Source organism: Antedon bifida, chromosome 10 (genome assembly GCF_963402885.1).
Source record: "Antedon bifida chromosome 10, ecAntBifi1.1, whole genome shotgun sequence".
Lineage (NCBI taxonomy): Eukaryota > Metazoa > Echinodermata > Crinoidea > Comatulida > Antedonidae > Antedon > Antedon bifida.
The window spans coordinates 19,670,586-19,690,693 of NC_136235.1; the positions used below are offsets into that span (position 1 = coordinate 19,670,586).

At 35.2% G+C, this 20,108-nt stretch overlaps 6 protein-coding genes across 6 annotated transcripts in view; 3 read left to right on the plus strand and 3 right to left on the minus strand.

Moving 5' to 3' along the window:
- The first annotated feature begins 98 nt into the window (after window positions 1-98).
- On the plus strand, window positions 99-2,290 carry LOC144854351 (uncharacterized). The gene is made up of 2 exons (XM_078712305.1): window positions 99-144; window positions 1,141-2,290. Exon 2 carries the CDS (start codon window positions 1,149-1,151, stop codon window positions 1,440-1,442), a length of 294 nt encoding a protein of 97 aa, XP_078568431.1. The 5' UTR covers window positions 99-144; window positions 1,141-1,148; the 3' UTR covers window positions 1,443-2,290.
- Window positions 1,184-20,108, minus strand: part of LOC144854305 (long-chain fatty acid transport protein 2-like) — a 45,287-nt gene continuing 26,362 nt past the window's right edge. Inside the window, exon 10 of the transcript XR_013614561.1 lies at window positions 1,184-1,196. The gene's annotated coding sequence lies outside the window, so the exon portion shown is untranslated. The remainder of the gene's footprint in view (window positions 1,197-20,108) is intronic.
- Window positions 3,735-5,657, plus strand: LOC144854340 (hydroxylysine kinase-like). The gene is made up of 4 exons (XM_078712291.1): window positions 3,735-3,891; window positions 4,244-4,380; window positions 4,471-4,648; window positions 5,100-5,657. The coding sequence occupies exons 1-4, from the start codon at window positions 3,873-3,875 to the stop codon at window positions 5,516-5,518; spliced, it is 753 nt and encodes a 250-aa protein (XP_078568417.1). The 5' UTR covers window positions 3,735-3,872; the 3' UTR covers window positions 5,519-5,657.
- Window positions 6,173-9,713, minus strand: LOC144854325 (F-box only protein 22-like). Its single transcript, XM_078712271.1, has 5 exons — window positions 9,386-9,713; window positions 8,915-9,083; window positions 8,037-8,214; window positions 7,137-7,428; window positions 6,173-6,545 (listed from the first exon to the last, which is right to left on the minus strand). The coding sequence occupies exons 1-5, from the start codon at window positions 9,556-9,558 to the stop codon at window positions 6,173-6,175; spliced, it is 1,185 nt and encodes a 394-aa protein (XP_078568397.1). The 5' UTR covers window positions 9,559-9,713.
- On the plus strand, window positions 10,041-12,514 carry LOC144854747 (G2/mitotic-specific cyclin-B-like). The gene is made up of 7 exons (XM_078712708.1): window positions 10,041-10,197; window positions 10,462-10,614; window positions 10,710-10,790; window positions 10,884-11,213; window positions 11,297-11,533; window positions 11,650-11,898; window positions 12,151-12,514. The coding sequence occupies exons 1-7, from the start codon at window positions 10,171-10,173 to the stop codon at window positions 12,244-12,246; spliced, it is 1,173 nt and encodes a 390-aa protein (XP_078568834.1). The 5' UTR covers window positions 10,041-10,170; the 3' UTR covers window positions 12,247-12,514.
- LOC144854746 (uncharacterized) lies at window positions 12,694-18,915 on the minus strand. The gene is made up of 2 exons (XM_078712707.1): window positions 18,680-18,915; window positions 12,694-16,245 (listed from the first exon to the last, which is right to left on the minus strand). The coding sequence occupies exon 2, from the start codon at window positions 16,190-16,192 to the stop codon at window positions 13,049-13,051; it is 3,144 nt and encodes a 1,047-aa protein (XP_078568833.1). The 5' UTR covers window positions 16,193-16,245; window positions 18,680-18,915; the 3' UTR covers window positions 12,694-13,048.

Genomic DNA, 20,108 nt, shown 5'->3' on the forward strand with positions numbered 1-20,108 from the left:
AGTTTCCAAATTTAGAATATTTTATAAGCTTTACAACGTCAGTGGTGAGTACACTCGTTTGTTAAGAAGTCGGAACGTAATTGCCATAACTTGGTTATTGTAGATAACTATTTTTAAAACTTGCAAGAACTGTACAGTGTTAAGGTATTTACGATGTGTGATCATTCTAAGTTTCCATGGCGCTTTGTGTGGTATGTTAAATAACCAAGTCAATAATAATAGGCCTAACATTCTACTTAAAATGTTATATCATTTCATTTGTAAGATAATGGTTAGTTATGTCCCGTCCGTAACAAAAAAAAGACTATAGAATTCCCCTATGTCGTTTGTTAGTGCCTTTGTTCAAGGATAACAACTCTTAAATGCACAAGATAAGCCTATTGATCGTTAAAGGGTGTTGTTAAAAATATCAATTGAGTAAATTGTTACAGTTAGTGTGAATGTTCTTGTAAAAAGCGATAAGAAATTGAAAAGAATCGAACCACATTGGACTGACAAACGTGTATTTACACTTTATCGTTTTTGTAATTTCAAATAAAATTCGTGCAGGGAGGTATCTTATTTTTATACCTCCCTGATTCGTGCATCCCTGTGCATATCCAATCCAATTGCAGTGAATTATAAGTTTTAACTAAAATATTCTAGTTTTAAATAGAAATGAGTTGAAGATTTGAAAAAAAAAATATAAAGCGTGTTAAAAGATTTGCACGGTTCTGTTAATAAATAATATCAAAACAAATAATTGTTTAAATTAATATTTGTAATAAGATATAAAACAATAAATCATCGTGGCACTCGCTAAGTAAACTTCATCTCGCTTTATGTTTGACAAAACAAATTAAAACATATGCTGTATGCGTATACCTTTCATGATCTAGGCCTAGACTTGCCCCAAGTCTGTATGTATTGTCTTTTTTATTTATTTCTTTTATTTCGATTTTTGTCTGAAAATACAAGCTCAAGTAGTATACGTATGAAACGCCATATATGCAAAAATATATATCTTTTTATATTTAGTCAAAACTCCGTCTGGAACCCAGACTAGCCTAGACCATACTTAATTAAGAAATTTAGAATTACCCTGCATTAGTAACACACTATTGCATGTATATGTATTAAATTATATAATATATTTTTTAGACGTAATCATGTCGAAACGACCATGGGGTACGGTAAGCAAACCGAAGAACATGAGCCTAGGATACCAGAAAATATCGAATTACGACGTGGAGAAAGTTGTGAATCGGTTATACTATGTGCCGAAACGTCGAGAACTTGGCCCACCGAAGCGCTCGACAAAACCGATGAACGCCGATCAAATTGACAGGATGGTGGAACGATTAACGAAGATTGACAGAGTTCCTGATTCAAGACGTGTACCAGAAGGAAAACTGAAGGAAATTGGAATTTTAAATTCTTTTGCATGGAAGGGATATAATTGAACATGAATAACTAAAGGAGTAAACGTTACGTCCTCTACACAGAACAGCTATCGACCAATCATGAAGAAGCATTGCTCATTGAACATGCCTCCTCTTCTACGCGCAAAAACTATTGACCAATCATTAAAAGAGTAACCTTTACATCCTCCTCTACACACAACAGCTATCGACCAATCATGAAGAAGCAATGCTCATCAAACACACCTCCTCTTCTACGCGCAAAAACTATTGACCAATCATAAAAAGAGTAACCTTTACATCCTCCTAGCCTCTACACACAACAGCTATCGACCAATCATGAAGAAGCAATGCTCATCAAACACACCTCCTCTTCTACGCGCAAAAACTATTGACCAATCATTAAAAGAGTAACCTTTACATCCTCTACACACAACAACTATCGACCAATCATGAAGAAGCATTTTTCATTATACATGCCTCCTCTTCTACGCGCAAAAACTATTGACCAATCATTAAAAGAGTAACCTTTACATCCTCTACACACAACAGCTATCGACCAATCATGAAGAAGCATTTCTCATTAAACATGCCTCCTCTTCTACGCGCAAAAACTATTGACCAATCATTAAAAGAGTAACCTTTACATCCTCTACACACAACAGCTATCGACCAATCATGAAGAAGCAATGCTCATCAAACACGCCTCCTCTTCCACACGCAAAAAACTATTGAACAATTGTGAAGAAGCAAGCTGTATTGTGTTTTGTGAAAACAATTATTAAAGCACTGTTTTCCCCAAGCGGTACTGGCATAACATACATTCTTTACAATTATTTTATCTTATTAATTGTACATTTCTTATACACGGTAGATGTGCTCATATTACTAAAAGAAACATTAATGTTATTTTATTTATTTTTTTATACATGGTAGATATGCACATACCGGTATTAAGCTCTGTCTACACTATCAAAGTAGTTTGTAAAAAAAGTGTGATGTGACGATCAAATATGGTAGTGATATGCCCAAATACGGTAGTGATATGACATCATTATGTCCATATATGGGCACATCACATTTTTGTTTCACATAAAGTTTAATAGTGTAGACAAAGCTTTAGTTACAGTACTTGCATACATAGCTAATGACATAGTAACGTCTAGCGGCAATTAAAACAAGTAATGCAAATATTATTTTATGTGTGCTCACTTTTGAACAGACTTTTGTTTGTCAATAAACTTATAAAAAATGTGTAATTTTCTGTTATTTTGAAGTTGTAATTTCAATATCAGACATAAGAGTATGTATCAATAGATGTTATTATTGGGTCTGTTTGCCCGGTTTGCCGTCAGCAGACTACAGCACGCTGTAAATTAATAGAGGTATAAAATATACTTATAATTTTACACTTCCATGGTAAATTGAAGTCGAGAACGTCGATTGCAGAGGCAAAATGATATTCAATTGAGCTGGTTTTCACAATAAGAGATCGTGACTTTGTGGCTACACATTGTGGTAAAACAATGACGATACAATAAGTTGAAATGGTGATGGTATTTTTATTATCCTGATCCATTGACCGGAACAACGTGTATTCACGTTGTCTGAATTTAAAATTTTTTTATTATTTTCTTCATTTTTTCACCCCACTACTAATGATAGGCCTAAATTCCTCAAATTATAATGCAAAAGGCATTAGAATGATTTAAGTTCTGTATACACTATCAAACTTTATGTGACAAAAAAATGTGATGTGCTCATATATGGACATGACGATGTCATATCACTACCATATTTAAGCATATCATTACCATATTTGGGCACATCACACTTTTTTGTCAAACCAGTTTGATAGTGTAGACAGAGCTTAAAATTAAGAACTTAGCTTCACCATTTGTTGGCCTTCGGCCAACTGATGTGGAAGCTATCATTACCTGTATTAAAAAAGATAAACACTTATATGCAAAGCCTGGTATTAGCATTAATCTAGACAATACTGGTCGGACTACAGCTATGCTACGCCACCATTAACTAGTTTATTGTGAGTCTGTTGTCGACATCTGATCATTTGTCAGTGTTTAATAACAGTCAAATTCAGACCCCATTATTCTTCACCATGTCGCATGAAAACTGCTACCATGGAGCTCCATGCTGCTACCAAGAATCTTTTATTCCGTTAATAACATCTGATGATGTTCCAGGTCTCGTATCGAACCTGTACGGACTCGCAATCGAGGGTGTGCAGGAGTTGACGGGCTATAGTGACAAGAATTTCTACGTGAAAGTCAGTCACCCAAGTGTTGAAAACGAATGTAGCGAGTTCGTACTAAAGATTACCAACTTAAAAGATTCACGTAATGTAGGATGGCTTGATGGACAAACTGCAATGATGAGACATATGAGCGCGCAAGGTGTCTCGTGCAGCCGACCAATAGCTAATTCAAACGGGAACTATATGCATTTAGAAGTATGGAAAAAAGCAGCAAAGGTACGGTAACTTATGACTTATTAGGTTTATTATTAATAATTCCTACTGTACTACCGTCAGTAGTGCAACTGCGAGGCCGGTCCTATAATTCCGTATCAGATTTTGTGCGCACGGCGTTTCAATTCACGATATTGCACACCTCAAGCTCTGTCACTCTACACTATCAAACTTTATGTGAACAAAATGTGATGTGCCCATGTATGGACATGATGACATATCACTACCATATGTGGGCATATCACTATCATATTTGAGTACATAACACTTTTTTCTGTCGTCAAACTAGTTTGATAGTGTATAGAGAGCTTCTAACTGTTTATTTTCAATCATAAATCAGTCAAATTTTCTTCAGGTGTTACAAAACATGGTACGTATATTGTCAGACTGCTAAGCTACATGAAGGGGAAAATTATGGCGGCATTGGAAATTGATTCGAAGTTACTTCACGGTCTTGGTGTTTTTCTTGCCGAAATAAAACGACATTTTGAGGTATTGCGAACATTTATTTTATGCATCGATCTTGTTTTCTGTTAACATTGTTTATTTTTAAAATAGTGATGCTATTTTTTTGTTTTCAAGGATTTTAGTCATGAATATTTTAAACAAATGGACGAATATGAATGGAATTTAACCAAAGTTGTGGAAATTGCGCCATCAAAACTAGCTGTTCTGACTGATCAAAAACGGCAACTATCTGAATCCGTTATCGACGAGTTCCGAACAAATGTGCTTCCGAAATGTAGCCAATTGACAGAAGGTACGTATCCGAGTAAAAAAGTTATTTAAATGCGTTTACTCCACAGAGGTTTTTCACATTTTCGCTTGGCTTTGACATAACACAGAGTGCATTGACCAATCACAAGCAAAAATTAGAATGATCGATTTCGTCGTGATTGGTCAAATTACTTTGTTACGTTTCATTTACGTCTTTGCGTTTACGACCTAAATGGAATTGTAATTGCAAATCGTCTTATTGTCTCATCGGAAGTGCCCATCGGTCGTGGACGACCCATTTAATTATTTATCATAATGTATACATATTATTTTATTGAATGTGTTTATGACTTGTTCTGAATATTGTCATGATGTCTGTGTGTAAATAACGATGGTAACCAAATTGACAAGCACCCACTTCTTTTGGTGCCTATCATACATTTTAAATATTTCCAATTGTGTCAATAAATTAATAATACTTTTTTTGTTGGTAGGTGTTATTCACGGTGACTTCAGACCCGCAAATATTGTAGTAGACTATACAGGTAACAATTCATCACTTTCCGTCATCGACTTCGGAGACTCTATCCGCTCATACGTACTATTCGACATTGTCATAACATTAGCACACACCATGCTATACGATATCGACAACTACCTCAGCATTGCTAGACAAGTCATTGCTGGATATACGTCCGTTATACAGTTACCAACATGGCAAATACGTCTTCTACGGACATGCATCGAAGCAAGACTAGTCCAAGTATTAGTGTTGTGTTATAATAGATATATTGAGCTGCCGTTTAATGAGGACTATATGTTGGGCTGTGAACGACAAGGCGGATGGAAACTCGTTGAAATATTGCATAATCTATCAGATACCGAATGGTTGCGAACTGTTACAAACTGTTAACTTGACTGAAAATAATGAGATGAAATCTATTTTCTATAGCCTTTTTTTTATAGTTATTTCCTTAAAAATTAGGGTAAACAACTATTTAAATAAAACAATTAATAATACTGTAATAAAAATAATTGATTTTCAATGTGAACATTTTTACAGGACAGTAGGACTACATCTTACAAATATTCGACTTTAAATCTGTACATGATAACAAGCAAATGCTGCAGAATAGAACAGTATTATTTATATTATATTACACTGTATACATTCAGTCTTATGACTTTTATAAATGGTTAATTAAAAGGAGACACCTTCAGTCAGGAGAAAACAAAATGTCCCCTTAAGAGTTTTGCGTAATAGGGGTTGGCCAGTGTTAAAACATGGACGCTCATTCATTTAGAAGTGTCCCCTTAATAGAGGTATCCCAAAGAAGGGGTTCAACTTTACTGAAATAGAAATTTCTTGGTGTAAAATTCTTGAAAAGATTAAAATTGGATTACTTTAAATTAGCGCCCTATATGGATTGATGTATTGTATACTATAATTATAGTACGCTCTAATGTTTGGCTATGCTTTTATAAAGTCTTCTAATATTTTAGTTTTCAAGTTGGGTTCTCTGCAATACTGTGTATATTTTAAAACAGGAAAAGTTTCTCTTTTTAATCATCCAAATGAAATTAAACAAATTATCGTAGTATATCCATGCGTCATTTGTGGTACCTTTTTCCACTTTGACTTAGGCAGATTAGTACAGCCAATTTCACCGTTACCAAACACGCCAAAAAGTGGTGTTCTTGGAAAAATCTTACGAAATGCCTTACTTTCTACGTCCCATTCTTGAAAGAATTCGCTTCCACGACCGATGCAGGCAAACATGAAGCCTATACTGTTCGTCTCCGATAGCCCAGCATTTTTTAATTGTGTAAGTTCTCTGATTACGTCTTCTTCAGTGTCCACATTTTCATCTAGAAGTATAGACGCCGCATTTACACGATCTCCCGCAAAGACGATACATTCTGTAGAATCTGAAGTATCACTGTAAACAAAAAAAAATGCAACACTGTCTTTAAGAAAAAAAAAATTCATGGAGTAGTATATAGTTAATTAAAATGCTATGTTATGCAATGCTGGTGGCTTTTGTGCATTTGAAAAACCACCCTATAGTCGGCGTCATGTATAATACTAGCTACTGTATATTGTGAGGCCCAATTGATCTTCTTGATGGGCCTAGACATTCACAGTAGGTGTGTTTAAAACAAATTTGAATGTTTTGTGTGGAATGGATATAATATTTCCATTCATTGAAAGATGGACGGTTCAATTTAACGAGGCGGACATTTTTATTGTGATTTTTAATCCCTAGTCCGTTTTTGTTTTTGTTTTTTTTTGTATAGGCAAATTGCCAAGGACAATAAGCGAATTCATTCACTATCCTTCTGAAAGGTGGCAATCCTGTTCACAAGACAAACATATACACAAGATGCTCTACATAAAAAAAGTCTTATTACAAGTCTTTGGGAGTGGAGTTGGCATATGACAGGACTTGAACACAGGACCCTTGGATTGATAGCCAAGCATCATAACCACCAAGCCACAACTCCACTCTTCTGTCCGTGTTATTAATTACCTTAAACTGTAGTCAATAACAGCGCCAGCTATTACTGGTGTTTGTCCATCTCTGAAGAAGGTGTTCTGAAGTCGTTCACCAGCGGGACTTGTGCTCATACTTGTGTTTGAAGTCATTGTAAGGATGCATTTCACATTTTGATGTCTTTCTACCCCTGATTGTTCCCAGATACCACGATGATTCTGAATGGACACCTTGTAGATTTGAACCCCTTCCATCTTTGGAAACAGGATGGCCACTGCTCCACCTTCACCTTCGGATTCAGCACAGTTTGCTAAATCCCTGGTTGTACCTATTTAAAAAGTTACCATATGAAAAAATCAGAAATACCGTATATCCTCGGGTATAATCCCACTTTGGGTTTAATCCCACCCCCTACTTTATGTCTGACAAACAGGCATATCCCTGGGTATAGACCAAGTATTGACTTTTGGTGTGGATGTAGGCCTCTCTCTAGCCAGTTCAGAGCAGTTTTTATAAGAAATGCTTTTGATTTTTTTTCCTGAACCTGGGTTTCCTCAGGTATAGTCCCACTTAGTTCGGCCAATTTTTCATTCTAGGTGGGTGGGATTATACCCAAGGATACACAGTAATGATAATAAAAGTATTCTGTAAAAGTTGTCTTTTTTTGCATTTATATAAATAATAAAAAAATATTTTGTAAACTTTCTGTATTCAAGATGGACTTATGGATTATTTGCATAAAAGTTGACCTTTGACCATATCTGTGTTAGAAGACAAATAGTGAAATGTATTATATCCTTTGTATGGAAAATATGTTTTTCTTTGTTGAAACCTGTCTACTAGCTATTCAACTCCACTCCATTGAATAGAAAAGTCAAGCTATCAATTCATGAAAATATTCTTTCCATCTGCATGCATGTGTACTATTGCACTTACTAATAGTTCCAGGAACTGTAACAGACAGAATATCACATGATGCCGGCATAGCTGCTTCAATATGCTTCTGAATGGTAACTGAAGATTTTTTTTTATCTGTAATCAGTGAACCATGAAATTTATCTGCTGTTTGAAATTCACTAAAAAATAAACAGGAAGCTGGAACACTCCAAGTTTCCTAAAACAATATAATTAATTATTATTAACATAATAGTGGGGTTCACATGGAACTTTGTCTAGAAGAAGTGGATTTAACAATTTTCTACTAACTGGACTAACCTTGACAAATCCCGTTCTTTGGTACAATTATGTCTAGTTAATTCAATTTCATAAAAACCTGGTATTGGAGATTTTAAATACCATTTTATGTATAAAATCATCTCTTTCTTTTATTTAGTTTTAAAGGCCCGGTGCGGGCAAAAAATTTCTATTGATCATACATTCCAATAATTATCGATCTATAGTTTCCCCTATGTTTCATAATTTTTCAGATTTTATTTTTGTTACACGAGCTTGTTAAAAATAAGCACTTTCTTATCAGTGGGGGATAGTTCAAATTACACAGTAAAATCTCTATTCTTTTGTACACAAATTTTGTAAATAGAGAGGCATTTTAAAAAGCTATGAAAAATAAATGGTGTGGTAAAAAATATTATCAGATGAATAAATATAGGTAATATAACTTGAATATTACATTTCTGATATTTTTTTTTTTTTAGACTGTTTTAAATGTATAAAACACAAAATTAAATATTTGTTTGATGTTGTGGTATAATGATGTCAAGTTCAATTATTAATAATAACACTGTCAATGCATTCGTTGTTAAAAATACATTAATTTGCGTTATTGGGCAGAGAACCCGCCATGATTTATTTACCTTTAAGCAATTATACAAGTCAAGGCCAAAGTAGCCCAAAGAGTGGGGAACAAAAGCTGGGCTTGGGCTCGATCCTGAAGCAATATGATAATTATACTGTGCCCATGTGATACAGTTTTCTCTTGATTTAAGTATCAATGCTGCAACACTGTTCCATCTCTTACACACCCTAATTTTCAGTGGGAAAAAAATTAAAATATGTAAGTAAAATCATAAAAACAATATTTTTTAAATATATAAAAAGGAAATCAATTTTTAAAAGTAGAACCAATGTAAATGTTCTAAATAATAATGAAAATGATTAATAAAAGTCATTAATGAATTTACAAATATTGGTTTTTTTTAATTATTAAATAGCCTACTGTACTGTAGCTTGGCTATAATAATATACTAGCTAGGCCTATATATGGATCGCCATTTTACCCTACTACTAGGTCTAAACCGAGTTAATTTTCAAGAAAAAAAGCACACCTAGAACAATTTAACAATGATTGTGCTGGTAATTTTTTGAAAAGTCGTTTCAGGAACTCATGGAGTTCTGTCATCACATATCTGATATTACTTTCTTCTTGATCTTGCTGATGAAGAAGTTCTTCTTCTTGTTCCCGAACAATGATTTCATTTTCTTCACCTAAAACTTCCATAATAAATGCAATTTTTATTCAAAATATTAACAAAATTATCCCCCAAGCTATAATTTATTGAATTTCAGTGATTAATTGTAATAATACACAGAAAACACCCGAAAATTGAGACAAAAAACTCCATTCGACAAACGAAACTCAACTTTGTTTTGATTATGAATGTGTCAAAGGTTATCATATAAAAAGGTCATAGTGATGACCTTCCAACGTCTGAGAGTATTTATATTTAAATACCTTAAATTGTAATAAGTAATTAGTTTTTTTAGTCTGGTCTCTTAATAAATATTACTAAGTTATTGAAACCTATATTATCTTGTATTTTAAATAAAACATAAATTATATCTTGTTGTATACAATACTTACTCTATTTTAAGCGAACGAGCTTAAAATTATAATATTGTTGTTGCATCTGTATTGAACCAATCAAATGGCTGTATTTCACCAGCTGGCCAATCGTGGGTCAGCCGCGTGTATTCAAAAGGAACAAGCCCGATGGATCAGCTCTTTAAACATCGGACCTTGCTGTAGTGTAGTTGAACCAAGTGCATCTGTTGTGGTAGTTGTTTGTATTTGAGTTTAAAATTCGCTATATCGAGACTTTATATCTAAGAAATGGCTCTTCGTACCAGATCTCAAATGGTTAGATTTTCGTTACTTCAGTATATTATGTGCCTTAATCGACCTTAAATCGACCTTAATTTTACCGAAACCGTCGGTTGTTTGTGGATCGGATTGCTTTCTTCCTGAATCGCTGGCTTGTTTTTGGCTTGCCTTCTTCGGCGTGGCTAAAGTATTGGCTACTACAGTACTACTAGGATAGGCCTACCTATGCCTACAGGCTATAATATTAGGCCTACTAAAAGCTTACAATCGTATTTAATAAATTGTTTTTTTTTCTTCCAGAATACTTTCAGTAACGATGATGAAAACAAGTCCAATGCAAGGCTTGCATTGCTGGCTGCCAAGACTGGAGTTTCAATACGTGATGTCAAATCAAGAGCAGCTCTCGGAAACATTAGCAATGTTACTAGACAGTCAAATAGACTTGCAGAAAAGGTACTAATAATATACAGTACATTGTAGTTTGCTATATAATGAGATCCTACTTTTTTGTTAGTGTGAATGTTAAATTTTGATATTTTTTTTTGCAGGTGGTGAAGAAGCCAGCTCGAATGACTAAATCAAAAGCCACATCATCATTGCTTTCGGTTGCAACAATGAAGCCTGGAATTGTAAGCACTGGTTTTATCTAAAAAGAAAGCTTACAGTATCAAATTGTTCAAGTTTTTCGATTTTTTTTTTTCATGCTTTATTTTTATTTCTAGGCACCAAAATCCCCAGAGGCTATGGATACAACTGAAATGGGTCAAATTGCAAAGGCGTTTTCTCAGAAAATGATGATCAACATAGAGGACATTGATAAACATGATGGCGATAACCCACAACTGTGCTGTGAATACGTTAATGACATTTATGATTACATGAGGCACTTGGAACGTGTTCTTAAAGTAACAAAAGATTATATGGAGGGTCAGAGCATCAACAGTAAAATGAGAACCATCCTGGTGGATTGGTTAGTTCAAGTGCATCTTCGCTTTCACCTTCTGCAAGAGACTCTCTTTCTCACTGTTCAGCTTATTGACCGTTATTTGGAGGTAAATAATTTTAAATAACAAGTAAACATCAAGCTATACTACATTTCTCGACATGAGTTAACCTCTTATTTGATTTTTTTCAGTTGAAACCAGTATCGAAAGACAAATTACAACTTGTTGGTGTGACTGCAATGTTCATTGCCTGCAAGTACGAAGAGATGTACCCACCGGAGATTGGCGACTTTGTCTACATCACCGATAATGCTTACACCAAAAGCCAAATCAGGAGCATGGAAATCCAAATGTTGTCTGGCCTCAACTTCGGATTGGGAAAACCCTTGTGCATTCATTTTCTTCGCAGAAATTCCAAAGCTGGAGAGGTACTACATCACGTCTTCCACCTTCCATGTAGTTCACTAGCATGATTAGTTTTTTGGAGCGCACATATTGAAGCCCTACTCTGTCCCAAAATTAACAATCTTCATCTTTTTTATAGGTTACTCCAAAGAAGCATACCTTAGCCAAATACTTGATGGAGCTGACCCTTCCTGAATATGAGATGGTGCAATATAACCCTTCAGAAATAGCTGCTGCAGCACTTTACCTCTCTATGAAACTGCTGGATACTGATGCCGAATGGAACCCTACACTTGTACACTACAGCACCTACACTGAATTTTATTTAATGCCAATTATAAAGAAGATGGCTTCAATAGTATACAAATCGCCCACTTCAAAATACCAGGTACGGTATTTCATTGGTATCGCATTAATAGCCCTGCTCGCTGTGGCTTCACGCAGAGCCCTGACGCCCTTGGTTTAGGAACCCAAGTGGCCCTCCAACCTTGGGGATTTTTAGCCTTTTCTTTTCGGGGTCCCTGGGTTCATAGTCGGTACACCACTGCCTACTCCGAAATGAAATGGCTTGCATTGCGCCAATGACTAATTCCCTTGGAAATCAATTGTTAATCTTTATGTAATTATTTTATTCTTGCAGGCTGTCCGTTCAAAATATGCAAGCAGTAAATTTCTCAAGATCAGTACGCTGTCTGAACTTTCTTCGCCGACAATCAAGCAGCTAGCAGAGGAATAAGATGGCTTATGTAAATATATTTCGCGCAGGTTTCTACCTGTTTTATCATGTTATATAAATTCACCATTATACGTGCCAAGATGCATTCTGACGATGACTTGAAAATAGTCCAGCCATATAGTTAGGCATATTTTTCGAATTATGTATTTTCATCACTTTAAATTATGAATAGCCTGTATCAAATGTAATTTTATATTCAATTATCAAATCTTGTTTTAGTTGTAAATGTATAGTATTGTAATTTGATATTAAAGTTCTTATAAAAATATTTTCTTTGCATTTGGATTTTCTTTGAACTTGTCATGCCTACTTTACCACCCATTTTCTGCTCTTGGCAAAAAACGAAATGTGTTGTGCCCATATGGATATACTGACTGAGCTTAACAAACAAACATATATATGATAACTTAGTTTTATGGCATATGCTCATTACAAGTTTGCTTTATTTATAGTTTTGGCTCGTATCGAATAATATTACAAATTCAGCAGCCAATACTGATCTGCTGCAATTAATCCTTTTTTTACTACTATGTGAGCTTACCCAAAATAATAATAATATACTAATTTTTCCTGGTTCCCACTTGACCCCAAAGCAAGTTAGTTGACCAATCACAAGCAACACTAGAGTCGATCCATCGGATCGTGATTGGTCAAATTGTTTTCGTCAAAAGTAGTGGGAACCAAGATACCCTGTCTAAATTATTGTTTTACAAATCAATACAATAGAGTATTAAAATTTAACTACACTTTGTATACATCTTTTCTATATCATACAGGTGTCCATATTATTGCGCATAATTAATTACATATGTGTTTCATCTTCCGAGTCTGAATCAAAAGAATCTGAATCAAAATCGTCATAAATATTGTTCGATGCCTTCATAATAACCGGTTCATTCGAATAAATTAATTCATCTGGCTCTATTTGTACAATGCCTTGAGGTTTTACATTTTGAAAAGCCGCAATAACCGCGGGAGAAAGAGAATCGTTGCATACGTCTGGGAGGGGCTCGAATGAAGACAGCCGTTTTGTTTCTGGTTTAGGTACTACGGTAGGTTTTGTTGGAAGTGTCGCAATGCTAAACCGTAAGCTGGTCGGAGACTCTGGGCTATATCCATAATTTGGAAAGCCTACTGGTTGAACAGGTTCTACGTCGTGAGTATAGTTCATATATTCACTGGATATGCTATTTATACGTTGATTTTCACTAGAGTTTTCATAGATTGATTCACGTGACGTGTTTCCGGTCTTTTTATTTATTTTTGCTTGTTTCTTTTCATTTCTAATTTTCAGAGGAGATGCGTAAATAGCATCATTAGCAGCGGAACCGTAGGCATCGATATGGTAAACATCTACCGATGGATGTCTTTGACCGTACCGTCCACCACTGATCGATCGATGGTTGAAACTGATTTTACGAGCAAGTGATAATTTCCGCCGTCTTCCATGACAGAGTAGCACATAACACAATAGTATCAGGACTATGCCAACAATTGCTCCTAGCAGACTGAGCACAACCACTGCGACAACAGTTAACTCGTAATCATCTGTGCTAGCCATACTGGTGAAACCTCTGTCAGTGACTAATAATAGAACGCCTTCTGACGTTGTGCTATGACCAGACGGTATGTATACTGTACAAGTAATATTATAGAAAGTATCAACCTCTCCATTAAAAATTGGCACCAGTTCTAATACCCCTATGTCAATATCATCATATTCAAACGTTTCATTCAATGCATTGAGCTCCCGACCGCTAATCAACCATTCATATCTGGATACGTATGGTTCGGCTTCAGCCTGACACGTAAAATTAACTGGCATTCCTCCCTTTGCCTCTGTATTATCCTCAATTATTTTAACAACAGGTGTGATGGCAAGTGGTGTAAGGCTACATGTTCTGGAAAAGCTGTCAGCGCCTGCATTTGTAACTGAACACGTGAAGCTTCTGAAGTTGTCAGTCGGTTGTAAGACTAGCGAATAAGTGACGCTGTTCGTAGCCGCGATGGTCAGTTCGATGCCGAGGTCGTCATACCACGTGATCAATGTTTGCTCATTGTCATCATCAACCAGACATTGCATTGCGACCAATGCACCCGATGGTAAAGCATGGTTTGGAGTCTGTTGGCATACCAATGCTGCAAGTAAAGTCAATGTAGCGTAAGTGGAAGAGATCGATGTCGAACCAGGGGTAGAGTGTGAACAAAAGAAGGTACCACTGTCCGTGTCTTTAACATTCACGATTTGTAAATCGTACCTTCCTCTATTGTAAGCGTCACTACCTCCAAGTATAGAGTATCGATTCTGAACATCCTCAGATGCAGAAATGCTAACTTGAAGACCGACCATTATGTAACGACCGTCTTCGACTTTAAACCATTTCATTTCACCACTTCCAAGATAATTCACTGTACATGTCAATACTATTGTTGATCCGGCGGTTGTATCGATGTCTGATGGCATCTGTGCGAATGTAACCGGAACCAGAAGTGTCGTAGGCCTAATTGTTGGTGGTAAAGAAACGTAAGTAGGCACATTATTTGTTGTTGTTGTTGGATTGATGACAGACGGTGAAAGAATGTCAATGTCAGCATAATCAGACGAGAATGAGCTTCTTCCTCCGGGATACACATATGTACAAAAGTAACGTCCACTATCGATTTCTTTAGCATTTGTAATTTGCAGTGAGTACTGTCCATTATTATAGGCGTCTACACCACCTATAATCGAGTACCGATTTTTGATATCGTCTGATGGTGATGTTACGTCAAGACCCACAAGGAAATACACGCTTTCCTGCACATTAAACCACTGCATCACGCCACCATTAAGGTAGTTGACAGCACAATCTAGCACAATCACAGAGCCTGGAGTCGCCACAACGCTAGAAGGTAATTTTATAAAAGACACCAGAATCTCTTCTGTCGTTGGAGACCGTATAGTTGTTGGAGGACTTGTAGTTGGGACCATCACAAATGGTTCAACGATAACCGTGCTCGTCAAACTTTCGGCGGTGTATCCCTTCGGATCGTCAACACGACAGTATATCATATATGCAAGTGCATTCACGCCTCCGTCTGTGATAACCGTTACACTAAACGATCTTCTATCTGTGCTCAAATCAAACTCAAACACACTATTGTAATCTAAAATCGATCGTGCATTAATAAGCCAGTCAATACTTGCTATGTGAGGGTAAGCAACCGGTGAGCATTCAAACTTCATAGTCTGGCCTTTTGTGATTGAATAAGTGCCAGAAGGAATAACAGTAGCTGTCGGGTCAATAGACAATGGCACAAGAGAACAAGAACGGATAACATTAGGATGTTCTGTTACCACAATCTCGCATACAAATTCCTCGTGGTTATTTTCTCCAGAAAGAGTTCTTCGAGTGCTGGTTGTTATTGGATTATTAGAAACAATGTCAGATTTGTATTTCCACTGAACTTGCGTTACAACATCACTGTTCACGTCTCTGGTATCCAGCGCACAAACTAAGTTCACTTGTTGACCAATTTGAGGTGAAGCTATACTCTGTGAACACGTTGGCTGGTGAAGTACGGTCAAAGTGGCTGATGTTGTACCAACAAGAACATCTGAAGTACCTACTTTATCATACGTACATCTGTAATGATCAGTATCGTTAGCTTGTAAATCCGTAATAACTATATTATATTGTCCGGCGACGTAAGCTGTACTCCCTCCTTCAATATACGCACGTTGGCCAAAATTCGATAAAATGGTTAACCCTTCCGATATGTATTCAATACTACCATCCTTGTACCACTGTAACAGATCTCCTGGCATGAAATTACCGACTGAACATTGTAAAGTAGCATTGCCGCCCAAGAGAGAAACAACGTCAAATGGAGAACTTGTGAAGTCCGATTGCGCATGGAGGCAGTGAAGTGTCGATAGAAGTGTCATCAACTTAATCAGCACCATTGTTTCGGAATATCGACAGTACTTCTATTCCAACTTCAGATAATTTGTCGAATCTACAAGATAAAAGTGAACAATAATGTAATAGAAAGCAGCTCATCCATCTGTGTTTGAACGCACATATGTCCAGTATTTGAACGCGCGCGTGCAACGCAGTACCTACCAACATTGTTTGAACGCGCGCGTGCAATACAGTACCTACCAACAGTGTTTGGACGCGCGCGTACAATATAGTACTTACCAACAGTGTTTGAACGCGCGCGTGCAATACAGTACCTACCAACAGTGTTTGAACGCGCGTTGAAAGTGTTAGTACGTGTCTTCGTGAAAAGGTTTATAAAATAACAGTATATACTATGTGTGGGCCTAATCTACGATACCGATATCTACATTGCAGAATATAATATATTATTGATAGGATTTTTTTTGTACTTTCTCAAATATTTTACCAGTATTCAATATATAATACCAATTGTTCAAAGGCCAAGTACAATCAGTTACAACACAATTAATATTAATGCGTCGGTGGCGATCTATTACAACACAATATCTGTTCGCATCAAGCTATTTGTATTAGAGGAAATAGAGATGATAAAAAATGACTTTTCTTGGCTGGTGGGTAATTGACCCCGGCAGAAAATACAGTAGATATTGTGTTCATTTACAAATGTAGGTATTTAAAGACTTTATTATCTTATATCAAAATATAATCATTATCAACTTTTATATTGACCATGAAAGTTCCCGACTATTTCCATTATTAGTTTTGAACAATAGTTTTTTTTGTTTTTAACAAGGAATTGTTTGTAAAAAAAATCAAGTACATGTAACCTTCCCATACCCTGAATTCCGCCTTTGTTGTCGTATTGATGGATATACATTTTACCAAAGTCACCCTGTGTACACAATGATCCTATTCAACAAGAATATGTTTTACAATATTGTATCTATACATTTTGTAAATAACTAGAAGATCTGAATAATTTAAAAAAAAATAAAACATGGGTACCGTAATCCATTATAAAGAGACGAAACACGTATTGCAAATTTGACATTTCGACGTTTATTACAATGTACGGTAATCATTTTAAACATGATTTGCATTCTGTATAATTTCACTAACTTTAATTTGATATCGTAAAATGATGTGTACATTCCGGTTCTACATTCCAATTCAAACCAATTTTCGCTATGGTAACTTATCATTTTAAAGGATACAGTAATAAGTTAAACCAAGAAAATCACACTAAATAGATTTAAATAAAAGTAAAGTACGCATAAATTAGTTGGTGTCAGCTTATTATACAAAAACACCGGATTTTAAGTATAAGTATAATGGATCAAGGAGATGTTGATACAATAGATGCCCGTTATAGTTTAGGCCTAAGTTGTCAATGACTAAACAATCGTACATACTGAAGTACTTTATACGAACTTTCAACATCGAAACATGGTTCGTTCTTATATCCAAACATTTACTATAATTTCAAATAAAAAGTGTAGGCCTAACTCCAAATAATGTTCTTTATCTTTATTTAGAGTTACCCTTATTAAATTAGTCTTTGTCAACATTCTGACTATGCTAGGCCTACACTGAATTGTAGGCCTATACTATATAGATACACACGACCTATTGTGACTAAGTAGTGCTTGTGTACAGTTGATGTTTTTCTATTTATAACGAGTGACGCCTACTACTTAGAGCTTCTTATTAATAATGCTAGAATTATCTAACTCGTAGATTAAGTGTTTGTGAAAAAGAAATTATAAAAAATATCATGACATAAGTTTGTGTCTTATCTTGCATTTAGCCACTACTTCAAGCCTTTTGTTATACAAAACAGTCAAAGGGGGACACACCAATAGATACAAAACAAACATAAACCTAATGTCTTTTCTATTAGTCATCAATTTGATTACTATTGTTAGGCTTAATTCACGACAGGTTTCTTTTTATTACACCGAATTCATAATAAGGCCTTACAATCAGTTTACACATCAAGTGTAAAACATATGCTATACGTAACTGTGTATATAACACAATATAAAATATATTATATCAGTCTACAGTAATCTCTAAATAAATAATACGGCCAATAGTACAGTTTTTATATCTTAATGCACTGTATAATATACAATAACAAAGATACGAGTGTATACTGCGTAACTATCATTTTTACTAATCAAAATTAAAGTTCAGGAAATAAAAAAGGAATAATAAATGGTAGATAAATGTTTAAAATGGCTATATTTTGATCCTAACTTTCATTAAATATGTAGTCCTATCCTTAAAAACACATTTTTTATCAAACATAATTGTTTAAAATTAGTTATAATTATACAGCATAAGACGAATGTATCGAAAGTTGCTATAGATAGTCGACATTAAAACTATCACTATACTTATGTTATTTAATATTTCGCTATAATACCATACACACCCCGTTGATTAACAATACGTGTGAATAGCCAGACTTTAATTGTACTTACCAACAAGTGAAATATTGTTCATTAGCCGGTTACATTTTGTTTTCCTTGTACGTTTATGTTGTCGAAAAGTCACATAAAAACATACGGTTAAACAACGGTTAGGTTTTCTCGATTATGACTGATGATCCAATTTAGTAGGCCTACTCGACATCATATAATTGTCACTATACGTTAAAGATACATCTCCGATCTAGTTAAGCCAACTTTAGCATGAATAAAGAGAGGCCGGGCGAAACTTCTATTGAGTGAGAGCGATGACGTATTTTTAAAGCTTATTCGCTCGAGTACTCTTCAATAGTCTGAGGTTACGTGTTGAATAGCTTGAAAGAATTGCTATTGTTTACCTTGTGATATCCAGTAAATATGGAGACATACCTAACTTGTAACAGAATGATCAGTGCCATGTAGAGCTAGGCAGATTTGACTTCCGTATAACAACAATACAAATCTGTACATTCATAACAAATGTTTTGTTCTGGTGAAATTAAATTTGGAACTGAATTGATATAGGCCCTGGTAGTCTAGTTTTATTTGGAGCAATTTTGTTCCCTTCTATATATATTATACATTATTTTAGGCCTACATTACTTGGAAAAAATACCATACTAACAGCAAACATTGCCACTTAAAGGATGGCATAATAAAATACAGTGGGTTAATGGTAGGGTGCATATCAAACATTCAGAAGAATCTGGGTTCGATTCTATTTCTCATTCTCACATATTTCCTTATCATATATTAACCATTTAAAATAATTTTGTAGGGATCATCACAGTTACAAAATATCAAAAAGCGTGTCAGTAACAACATTAATTACACGCAAACCAGTTGATGGTACGGCGCTCGAACACGCGCGCGCGCGTTCCATCTACGATGGCGTTCCGGCCCCGATGGAAAATGTAATGCGATTAATCATCAACACTATTAATGTTTATTAATTGTATGTGTAATGTATACAAAGGCTATTGCCTTGTTTATACTATTCCTAAAGTAACAAAACCACAAACAATAGGTCTAGTAGTGTGTTTCCATGGAATACTAAAAAACAAGACTCCATCTAAACAGGCCATTAAACTACGGTTGAGAACGACAAATTGTTCATTTTAACACCTATTTGACCGTGGGAGATTAAAAAAAAATCCCATAATATAGGCCTAACCTATTTTGTTGAATATATTGTTGTGTAGGCTTATTTAGGTATTCAACCAAATAAATGAAATAGTGTCACATGTTACTATCGCACATCACAGAGGGTGCGATAAAACAAATTATGAACATTATTTAAAACTAATTCCTTAGGCTCTACAATGGTCATTTATAGTTCACCCGACATTAACTTACCTAATATATTATCTAGATCAGGATGATTAAATGTTAAAGATGTCTTGTCCCCAAAAACATAGATTACTAAAATCAGATGAATAGGCTT

Coding starts and splice junctions, on each gene's coding strand:
- LOC144854351 (XM_078712305.1), top strand. CDS start 1,149: ATGTCGAAACGACCATGGGGTACGGTAAGCAAACCGAAGAACATGAGC.
- LOC144854340 (XM_078712291.1), top strand. Junction 4,381..4,470: donor AAATAAAACGACATTTTGAG/GTATTGCGAACA, acceptor TTTGTTTTCAAG/GATTTTAGTCATGAATATTT. Junction 4,649..5,099: donor ATGTAGCCAATTGACAGAAG/GTACGTATCCGA, acceptor TTTTGTTGGTAG/GTGTTATTCACGGTGACTTC.
- LOC144854325 (XM_078712271.1), bottom strand. CDS start 9,558: ATGGAAGTTTTAGGTGAAGAAAATGAAATCATTGTTCGGGAACAAGAA. Junction 8,215..8,914: donor ACTTGTATAATTGCTTAAAG/GTAAATAAATCA, acceptor ATATTGTTTTAG/GAAACTTGGAGTGTTCCAGC. Junction 7,429..8,036: donor TACAGTTCCTGGAACTATTA/GTAAGTGCAATA, acceptor CTTTTTAAATAG/GTACAACCAGGGATTTAGCA.
- LOC144854747 (XM_078712708.1), top strand. CDS start 10,171: ATGGCTCTTCGTACCAGATCTCAAATG. Junction 10,198..10,461: donor TTCGTACCAGATCTCAAATG/GTTAGATTTTCG, acceptor TTTTTCTTCCAG/AATACTTTCAGTAACGATGA. Junction 10,615..10,709: donor CAAATAGACTTGCAGAAAAG/GTACTAATAATA, acceptor TTTTTTTTGCAG/GTGGTGAAGAAGCCAGCTCG.
- LOC144854746 (XM_078712707.1), bottom strand. CDS start 16,192: ATGGTGCTGATTAAGTTGATGACACTTCTATCGACACTTCACTGCCTC.